Source organism: Coregonus clupeaformis, chromosome 29 (assembly GCF_020615455.1).
Source record: "Coregonus clupeaformis isolate EN_2021a chromosome 29, ASM2061545v1, whole genome shotgun sequence".
Taxonomy (NCBI): Eukaryota; Metazoa; Chordata; class Actinopteri; order Salmoniformes; family Salmonidae; genus Coregonus; species Coregonus clupeaformis.
Window position 1 is genome coordinate 6,285,098 of NC_059220.1, and position 11,125 is coordinate 6,296,222.

General features: G+C 50.0%; 1 protein-coding gene across 2 annotated transcripts in view; it reads right to left on the bottom strand.

Moving 5' to 3' along the window:
• Positions 1-307: 307 nt before the first annotated feature.
• The window catches only part of zmp:0000000662 (RING finger protein 145), a 35,484-nt gene continuing 24,666 nt past the window's right edge, over positions 308-11,125 (bottom strand). For both annotated transcript variants that reach the window (XM_041854455.2, XM_041854454.2), the window contains exons 9-12: positions 10,919-11,066; positions 10,677-10,776; positions 5,774-6,030; positions 308-946 (exon numbers count right to left, since the gene is read on the bottom strand). In XM_041854455.2, coding sequence (XP_041710389.2) covers positions 569-946; positions 5,774-6,030; positions 10,677-10,776; positions 10,919-11,066 — 883 coding nt within the window. In that variant the 3' untranslated portion in view covers positions 308-568. The remainder of the gene's footprint in view (positions 947-5,773; positions 6,031-10,676; positions 10,777-10,918; positions 11,067-11,125) is intronic.

Sequence of the window (11,125 nt, forward strand, 5' to 3'; positions counted from 1 at the left end):
ACAGGTCCCGTTGTGATGGGGTCCCCCCTCCTCTGTTCTGATAGTAGAACTACAGGTCCCATCTGCGTGGCTTAGATCTCTGTCGCTGGGTAGATTTAACCTCCCAGGGCGTGTCCAGTTCTGATTGGCTTTCATCCTGCCGCGGATGTCCATCATCTACACTGTATGACCGTGGCCGTCCCCTGTGTTCGTGGTTCTGTTGGGTGAGGTCTCCCATCCTGCTCGCATTCTCAGCCCTTGAGGTCTTGCTGGTTGTTTTCTCTGACAGAGGTCCACATCTGTGTTCTCCTAGAAGGTTGTTCTCAGTCCTGCAGTTCCTGTGTAGCCCCATTCACTCTAGTCAATACTCTGCCGTTCTGCTCTTTGGGAGTAGATTGCACTAACGGTCCTTTGATTCTGCAGTCAACCCCTCCACCGTTGTAGCTGTTGGTAGGATGTGCTCCATCCCAAGGCTCCAGGCTCTGGTTCCCTGGACTAGGACTACCCCCAGATGAGCAGCTGGAGCCTGGGCTGACCAAGCCTACAAAGTCCCCCGGTGGAGCTGAAGTGAAGACCCTGGACAGGCTTCCTACGTGGGCGTCCTGGTCCGTCCTCTATCTAAACCACTGGTTCCCTCTCCCAGGCTGTCTGCCCCCTCCTGCTGATCTGGGGAGCCTGGGGGTGGCAGGTCAGCTGGAGGCTGGTGTGTGGCGTCCCTGCCTGGAGTCTGATCTCTGGAGCCTCTCCTCTCCGCTGCCCGGCCTGGCTCAGTCCCTCTGGAGGCCGGAGGAGCAGCCTGGAAGTCTCCTGCCGCGTGGCCTGGGGCTGGGGCTGGGGCTGGGGCTGGCGGGGTGGGGCCGACGGCCTGGTGGCACATGGGGCAAGTCTCCTGGACGTAGAGCCACTTACGCAGGCAGTTTCCATGGAAGAAATGTCCGCAGTACGTCAGCACGGCTGAGCTCATTTCCTGTAAAAGAGGAAATGTGTGTATTACTCAAATGAACTAACAAGAACTAACTAAACTCAAAACTCTCTCCAAGCTCTCCCAGAAACATCTTTAACCAACTCTCTGAACCAGGGCCGGTCCTGGCCGTTCTGCTGCCCTGGGCAATACAAAAAAAAGACGTCTAAAATACGTATTTTCCAGACGTCGAAGTAACGTTATATTTATGTTCTGAATGAAAGTTGAAACGTCGAAGTAACGTTATATTTATGTTCTGAATGAAAGTTGAAAATACATATTTTCCGGAAGTTGAAATCAGGTTAATTTTTGGTTTTGAAACAACGTAATTTATAGAAGCCTACATTTGGCCCAAATCAAGGCTGGTCCAGACCAGACAACATCAGAACCAGACATATCAAGGCTGGTCCAGACCAGACAATATCAGAACCAGACATATCAAGGCTGGTCCAGACCAGACAATATCAGAACCAGACATATCAAGGCTGGTCCAGACCAGACAATATCAGAACCAGACATATCAAGGCTGGTCCAGACCAGACAATATCAGAACCAGACATATCAAGGCTGGTCCAGACAGGACAATATCAGAACCAGACATATCAAGGCTGGTCCAGACCAGACAACATCAGAACCAGACATATCAAGGCTGGTCCAGACCAGACAATATCAGAACCAGACATATCAAGGCTGGTCCAGACCAGACAATATCAGAACCAAACATAGACATGGAAGTCGACCTGGAAATCAAGGCTAGTCTGGACAGGACCAAAAAAAGATAGCCGGTCTAGACAGGACCAAAAAAAGACAGCCGGTCTAGACAGGACCAACAAAAGACAGCCGGTCTAGACAGGACCAACAAAAGACAGCCGGTCTGGACAGGACCAAAAAAAGATAGCCGGTCTAGACAGGACCAAAAAAAGACAGCCGGTCTAGACAGGACCAAAAAAAGACAGCCGGTCTAGACAGGACCAACAAAAGACAGCCGGTCTGGACAGGACTAAAAAAAGACAGCCGGTCTAGACAGGACCAACAAAAGACAGCCGGTCTGGACAGGACCAACAAAAGACAGCCGGTCTGGACAGGACCAAAAAAAGACAGCCGGTCTAGACAGGACCAAAAAAAGACAGCCGGTCTGGACAGGACTAAAAAAAGACAGCCGGTCTGGACAGGACCAAAAAAAGACAGCCGGTCTGGACAGGACCAAAAAAAGACAGCCGGTCTAGACAGGACCAAAAAAAGACAGCCGGTCTAGACAGGACCAAAAAAAGACAGCCGGTCTAGACAGGACCAAAAAAAGACAGCCGGTCTGGACAGGACCAAAAAAAGACAGCCGGTCTAGACAGGACCAAAAAAAGACAGCCGGTCTAGACAGGACCAACAAAAGACAGCCGGTCTAGACAGGACCAACAAAAGACAGCCGGTCTAGACAGGACCAACAAAAGACAGCCGGTCTGGACAGGACCAACAAAAGACAGCCGGTCTGGACAGGACCAAAAAAAAGACAGCCGGTCTAGACAGGACCAACAAAAGACAGCCGGTCTAGACAGGACCAACAAAAGACAGCCGGTCTAGACAGGACCAACAAAAGACAGCCGGTCTGGACAGGACCAAAAAAAGACAGCCGGTCTAGACAGGACCAAAAAAAAGACAGCCGGTCTAGACAGGACCAAAAAAAAGACAGCCGGTCTGGACAGGACCAAAAAAAGACAGCCGGTCTAGACAGGACCAAAAAAAAGACAGCCGGTCTAGACAGGACCAAAAAAAGACAGCCGGTCTAGACAGGACCAAAAAAAGACAGCCGGTCTAGACAGGACCAAAAAAAGACAGCCGGTCTGGACAGGACCAAAAAAAGACGTCTGCATCGGTCGGTGCTTACCGGTGTATAGCCTACCATGTCAGCCCACAATGGAATGTTATGAATGCCCATCCATCCAGGCTCTGTCGAATGCCCATCCATGTGGTCGACCCACCATTTGTAAAACAGGCAGTTGCATTGACTTCACTAGTCCTGATTCATGTGACTAATCAGTTTGACTATTTAAGCTCTGAATATCAGCTACCCAACTTTATCAGGAGGAGTTATCCTGAGCCTATTTGCAATGTGTTTACAGAGAGGTAAATGCAGAAGTGTTTTATTTTTCCCGCTATGATCAGCGCGTAAGAAATGGAGGGATACAAACTTGGAACCACTGATCATAACAGTTTAGCCCACGGGATGAAACTCCTGGACAGCAGTTGTGAGTAGCCTGATTGTGCATTCCATATCGTCCATGTTACTTTGACCGGTCCTGTTTTTAGGATACGTTGTTTGTTAACATGTCAGCACGTTTATTTTTGATTGGGCGCCATTTAGATCAGGCTGTTTGATCATAGAAACCTGCATGATGTAAAAAGTGTCCGTCTCATTACATTTTACATATTAGTCATTTAGCAGACGCTCTTATCCAGAGCGACTTACAGGAGCAATTAGGGTTAAGTGCCTTGCTCAAGGGCACGTCGATAGATTTTTCACCTAGTCGGCTCTGGGATTAGAACCAGCGACCTTTCGGTTACTGGCACAACGCTCTTAACCGCTAAGCTACCTGCCGCCCAGTGGGGTTATATGTAGGCTAACTCTCCCTAATGTTTAATTTTTTTAATGTGTCTCATTACATATTCATCCATTTTATCTCCAGTCTGTAGGTGTCAGAAAAGGCCACACTCTTTCTACCATATCCTAAATCCGCTACATGATTTATGTTAGATTCATTTTTGGGACGGAAATGTTGGTGGAGCGCCGCAGCGATGCGTTTCTCCAACAGCACCCTGGAGAGGCATACTGGGAATGGACTAGTTAAATATTTTGCTTCCCTGGAGAGGCATACTGGGAATGGACAAGTTAAATATTTTGCTTCCCTGGAGAGGCATACTGGGAATGGACAAGTTAAATATTTTGCTTCCCTGGAGAGGCATACTGGGAATGGACTAGATAAATATTTTGCTTCCCTGGAGAGGCATACTGGGAATGGACTAGTTAAATATTTTGCTTCCCTGGAGAGGCTTACTGGGAACGGACTAGATAAATATTTTGCTTCCCTGGAGAGGCATACTGGGAATGGACTAGATAAATATTTTGCTTCCCTGGAGAGGCATACTGGGAATGGACTAGTTAAATATTTTGCTTCCCTGGAGAGGCATACTGGGAATGGACTAGATACATATTTTGCTTCCCTGGAGAGGCTTACTGGGAATGGACAAGTTAAATATTTTGCTTCCCTGGAGAGGCATACTGGGAATGGACAAGTTAAATATTTTGCTTCCCTGGAGAGGCATACTGGGAATGGACTAGTTAAATATTTTGCTTCCCTGGAGAGGCATACTGGGAATGGACTAGATAAATATCTTGCTTCCCTGGAGAGGCATACTGGGAATGGACTAGATAAATATTTTGCTTCCCTGGAGAGGCATACTGGGAATGGACTAGTTAAATATTTTGCTTCCCTGGAGAGGCTTACTGGGAATGGACAAGTTAAATATTTTGCTTCCCTGGAGAGGCTTACTGGGAATGGACAGGTTAAATATTTTGCTTCCCTGGAGAGGCATACTGGGAATGGACTAGTTAAATATTTTGCTTCCCTGGAGAGGCTTACTGGGAATGGACAAGTTAAATATTTTGCTTCCCTGGAGAGGCTTACTGGGAATGGACAAGTTAAATATTTTGCTTCCCTGGAGAGGCTTACTGGGAATGGACAGGTTAAATATTTTGCTTCCCTGGAGAGGCTTACTGGGAATGGACAAGTTAAATATTTTGCTTCCCTGGAGAGGCTTACTGGGAATGGACAAGTTAAATATTTTGCTTCCCTGGAGAGGCTTACTGGGAATGGACAGGTTAAATATTTTGCTTCCCTGGAGAGGCATACTGGGAATGGACTAGTTAAATATTTTGCTTCCCTGGAGAGGCTTACTGGGAATGGACAAGTTAAATATTTTGCTTCCCTGGAGAGGCTTACTGGGAATGGACAGGTTAAATATTTTGCTTCCCTGGAGAGGCATACTGGGAATGGACAAGTTAAATATTTTGCTTCCCTGCCTTTGACAAAGTGGGCGCTGCTCATCACAGGGCGGCATCAGCGCTCACCTAAAAAGCCCATATGCCACTGGTTGGGAGAAATTGTTATTGTTTTTGGGGCAGAATTATGTGGGGTTTTATGTGTTGTTGGGGGTGCGTCTTGGTCAGTTCAGGTCAGGAAATGCCCCCCTCATCAATCTGCCACCACAGGCGGCCTCCTAAACCTGCCTAACGAGCGGGTCGGCCCTTGCTTTGAAGAGAAAAGTAACGTGGTAACTATTAGGTATAAACCTGGCTTAGAAAATTCTCCTATTTTTTTATGGGGAGAAATCATGCATGATTGATGTTAACATCATTGAGTTCATGGTGCATTTATTGGGCTTATTATGGTAGCCTAAACATATTGACAGAACAGGTTAAACCATTGACCAGTATAGACACCACCCTCTATAATAATAATAATAATAATAATAATAATAATAATAATAATAATAAGCCATTTAGCAGATGCTTTTATCCAAAGCGATTTACAGTCATGCGTGCATACATTTTTTGTGTATGGGTGGTCCCGGGGATCGAACCCACTACCTTGGCTCTACCAGCCGAGCTACAGAGGACCACGAGCCACCATGACGCATGAACCTGACTGACCTGGAAGCAGATGGCCCATGACCAGACATGCATAGAGATGTCTTAAATAGCACCCTGTTCCCTTCGTAGTGCACTACTTTTTGACCAGGCTCCATAGGGGATAAGGTACCATACTGTGTTTAATGACTGACCTGGAAGCAGATGGCACAAACGTCGTTGTGTCGCTGCAACTGATTGGCCGTGGCCCGGGGGAGGGAGTTGATCTTCTTGGCTGCTTCCTGTCTAAGCAGGAAGCTCCTCCAGCCGGTCTGGGCTCTGAGCCACACGTTGAAGTAGGAGTGTATAATGATGATGGAGGCCCCCATCCAGCTCCACTCCCCATACAGTGACTCCCAGGTCCCGTAGGCCACCACGCAGAGGGCCACCACGAACTCCAGCACGCGGCTGACTGGGGTGACATTTACTACATTTGAGTCATTTAGCAGACTCTCTTATCCAGAGTGCCTTCCTCTTAAGATACTGTAACTAGGTACAACAACCACATCTCAGTCAGGACAGGACAGGACAGGACAGGACAGGACAGGACAGGACAGGACAGGACAGGAGAGGAGAGGAGAGGAGAGGAGAGGAGAGGAGAGGAGAGGAGAGGAGAGGAGAGGAGAGGAGAGGAGAGGAGAGGAGAGGAGAGGACAGGTTTCTACAGGACAGGAGAGGAGAGGAAAGGAGAGGACAGGTTCCTACAGGACAGGTTCCTACAGGACAGGAGAGGACAGGAGAGGACAGGACAGGAGAGGTACCTACAGGACAGGTACCTACAGGACAGGTTCCTACAGGACAGGACAGGTTCCTACAGGACAGGAGAGGACAGGACAGGTACCTACATAACAGGACAGGTACCTACAGGACAGGTTCCTACAGGACAGGACAGGTTCCTACAGGACAGGAGAGGACAGGACAGGTACCTACATAACAGGACAGGTACCTACAGGACAGGTTCCTACAGGACAGGACAGGTTCCTACAGGACAGGAGAGGACAGGACAGGTTTCTACAGGACAGGACAGGAGAGGAGAGGAGAGGAGAGGAGAGGAGAGGAGAGGAGAGGAGAGGAGAGGAGAGGAGAGGAGAGGAGAGGAGAGGAGAGGAGAGGAGAGGAGAGGAGAGGAGAGGAGAGGAGAGGTTCCTACAGGACAGGTTCCTACAGGACAGGAGAGGACAGGACAGGAGAGGACAGGACAGGACAGGTACCTACAGGACAGGTTAATACAGGACAGGACAGGTTCCTACAGGACAGGAGAGGACAGGTACCTACAGGACAGGACAGGTACCTACAGGACAGGTTCCTACAGGACAGGACAGGTTCCTACAGGACAGGAGAGGACAGGACAGGTTCCTACAGGACAGGACAGGACAGGACAGGACAGGTTCCTACAGGACAGGACAGGTTCCTACAGGACAGGTGAGTACAGGACAGGTACCTACAGGACAGGTGGGTACAGGACAGGTGAGTACAGGACAGGTGAGTACAGGACAGGTACCTACAGGACAGGTGAGTACAGGACAGGTGAGTACAGGACAGGAGAGTACAGGACAAGTGAGTACAGGACAGGTGAGTACAGGACAGGAGAGTACAGGACAGGAGAGTACAGGACAGGTAGTGTACAGGACAGGTAGTGTACAGGACAGGTACCTACAGGACAGGTACCTACAGGACAGGTGAGTACAGGACAGGTGAGTACAGGACAGGTGAGTACAGGACAGGTAGTGTACAGGACAGGTACCTACAGGACAGGAGAGTACAGGACAGGTAGTGTACAGGACAGGTAGTGTACAGGACAGGTACCTACAGGACAGGTGAGTACAGGACAGGTGAGTACAGGACAGGTTCCTACAGGACAGGTGAGTACAGGACAGGTACCTACAGGACAGGTGAGTACAGGACAGGAGAGTACAGGACAGGTGAGTACAGGACAGGTGAGTACAGGACAGGTGAGTACAGGACAGGTGAGTACAGGACAGGTACCTACAGGACAGGAGAGTACAGGACAGGAGAGTACAGGACAGGAGAGTACAGGACAGGTGTGTACAGGACAGGTGAGTACAGGACAGGTGAGTACAGGACAGGAGAGTACAGGACAGGTAGTGTACAGGACAGGTACCTACAGGACAGGAGAGTACAGGACAGGTGAGTACAGGACAGGTGAGTACAGGACAGGTAGTGTACAGGACAGGTACCTACAGGACAGGAGAGTAAAGGACAGGAGAGTACAGGACAGGAGAGTACAGGACAGGTAGTGTACAGGACAGGTGAGTACAGGACAGGAGAGTACAGGACAGGAGAGTACAGGACAGGTAGTGTACAGGACAGGTGTGTACAGGACAGGTGTGTACAGGACAGGTAGTGTACAGGACAGGTGAGTACAGGACAGGTGAGTACAGGACAGGTAGTGTACAGGAGAGGTGAGTACAGGACAGGAGAGTACAGGACAGGAGAGTACAGGACAGGTGAGTACAGGACAGGTGAGTACAGGACAGGTTCCTACAGGACAGGAGAGGACAGGTACCTACAGGACAGGACAGGTACCTACAGGACAGGTTCCTACAGGACAGGACAGGTTCCTACAGGACAGGAGAGGACAGGACAGGTTCCTACAGGACAGGACAGGAGAGGACAGGACAGGTTCCTACAGGACAGGACAGGACAGGAGAGGACAGGACAGGTTCCTACAGGACAGGTGAGTACAGGACAGGTACCTACAGGACAGGTGAGTACAGGACAGGTACCTACAGGACAGGAGAGTACAGGACAGGTGAGTACAGGACAGGTGAGTACAGGACAGGTGAGTACAGGACAGGTAGTGTACAGGACAGGTAGTGTACAGGACAGGTGAGTACAGGACAGGTGAGTACAGGACAGGTGAGTACAGGACAGGTGTATACAGGACAGGTGAGTACAGGACAGGTAGTGTACAGGACAGGTAGTGTACAGGACAGGTGAGTACAGGACAGGTAGTGTACAGGACAGGTGAGTACAGGACAGGTGAGTACAGGACAGGAGAGTACAGGACAGGTACCTACAGGACAGGAGAGTACAGGACAGGAGTGTACAGGACAGGTAGTGTACAGGACAGGTGAGTACAGGACAGGTAGTGTACAGGACAGGTGAGTACAGGACAGGTGAGTACAGGACAGGTAGTGTACAGGACAGGAGAGTACAGGACAGGTACCTACAGGACAGGTGAGTACAGGACAGGTACCTACAGGACAGGTAGTGTACAGGACAGGTGAGTACAGGACAGGTAGTGTACAGGACAGGTGAGTACAGGACAGATGAGTACAGGACAGGTGAGTACAGGACAGGTAGTGTACAGGACAGGTGAGTACAGGACAGGTAGTGTACAGGACAGGTGAGTACAGGACAGGTGAGTACAGGACAGGTAGTGTACAGGACAGGTACCTACAGGACAGGAGAGTACAGGACAGGAGAGTACAGGACAGGAGAGTACAGGACAGGTAGTGTACAGGACAGGTGAGTACAGGACAGGTAGTGTACAGGACAGGTGAGTACAGGACAGGAGAGTACAGGACAGGAGAGTACAGGACAGGTGTGTACAGGACAGGTGTATACAGGACAGGTCGTGTACAGGACAGGTGAGTACAGGACAGGTGAGTACAGGACAGGTAGTGTACAGGACAGGTGAGTACAGGACAGGAGAGTACAGGACAGGAGAGTACAGGACAGGTGAGTACAGGACAGGTGTGTACAGGACAGGTTCCTACAGGACAGGAGAGGACAGGTACCTACAGGACAGGACAGGTACCTACAGGACAGGTTCCTACAGGACAGGACAGGTTCCTACAGGACAGGAGAGGACAGGACAGGTTCCTACAGGACAGGACAGGACAGGAGAGGACAGGACAGGTTCCTACAGGACAGGACAGGACAGGAGAGGACAGGACAGGTTCCTACAGGACAGGTGAGTACAGGACAGGTACCTACAGGACAGGTAAGTACAGGACAGGTACCTACAGGACAGGAGAGTACAGGACAGGTGAGTACAGGACAGGTGAGTACAGGACAGGTGAGTACAGGACAGGTAGTGTACAGGACAGGTGAGTACAGGACAGGTAGTGTACAGGACAGGTGAGTACAGGACAGGAGAGTACAGGACAGGTGAGTACAGGACAGGTGAGTACAGGACAGGAGAGTACAGGACAGGTGAGTACAGGACAGGTGAGTACAGGACAGGAGAGTACAGGACAGGTGAGTACAAGACAGGTGAGTACAGGACAGGTGAGTACAGGACAGGTAGTGTACAGGACAGGTGAGTACAGGACAGGTGAGTACAGGACAGGTGAGTACAGGACAGGTGAGTACAGGACAGGTACCTACAGGACAGGAGAGTACAGGACAGGTACCTACAGGACAGGAGAGTACAGGACAGGAGAGTACAGGACAGGTGAGTACAGGACAGGTGTGTACAGGACAGGTGAGTACAGGACAGGTACCTACAGGACAGGAGAGTACAGGACAGGTGAGTACAGGACAGGTGAGTACAGGACAGGTGAGTACAGGACAGGTGAGTACAGGACAGGTACCTACAGGACAGGTGAGTACAGGACAGGTACCTACAGGACAGGAGAGTACAGGACAGGAGAGTACAGGACAGGAGAGTACAGGACAGGAGAGTACAGGACAGGTGAGTACAGGACAGGTGAGTACAGGACAGGTAGTGTACAGGACAGGTGAGTACAGGACAGGAGAGTACAGGACAGGTGAGTACAGGACAGGTAGTGTACAGGACAGGTGAGTACAGGACAGGAGAGTACAGGACAGGTGAGTACAGGACAGGTGAGTACAGGACAGGAGAGTACAGGACAGGAGTGTACAGGACAGGTGGTGTACAGGACAGGAGAGTACAGGACAGGTAGTGTACAGGACAGGAGAGTACAGGACAGGTACCTACAGGACAGGAGAGTACAGGACAGGAGAGTACAGGACAGGTGAGTACAGGACAGGTGAGTACAGGACAGGTGAGTACAGGACAGGTAGTGTACAGGACAGGTAGTGTACAGGACAGGTATCTTGTGTTACCTGCATTGACCCAATAGATGATCTCGTCCAGGCTGTCTATAGGGTCAGTACAGAACAGCTCACCAATGAAGAGTGAGTAGATCATCAGGGTACCTGTCACCTAGGAGACCAGATGGAACAACAACGTTTATCATTCATTTCTAGACTGAACGTGGTTTCATTCATTTCTTACGGGTAAGAGAACAGAGCCTACTAAGAGCTGAAGACAAAGACATGACTACAGTTATGGGAGTGAGTCTAACCTGCAGAGAGGTGAGCATGCAGCTGGAAACCAGGATGAGGAGCCAGAAGTCCATGTGGAAGAACTGGGAGATTTGATATGCCATGTATCCTGGGAACACCAGCAGGACCAGACACATACTGAGACCTCGGAAGTGTTTCCATAGACTCCTAGAGAGAGAGAGAGAGAGAGAGAGAGAGAGAGAGAGAGAGAGAGAGAGAGAGAGAGA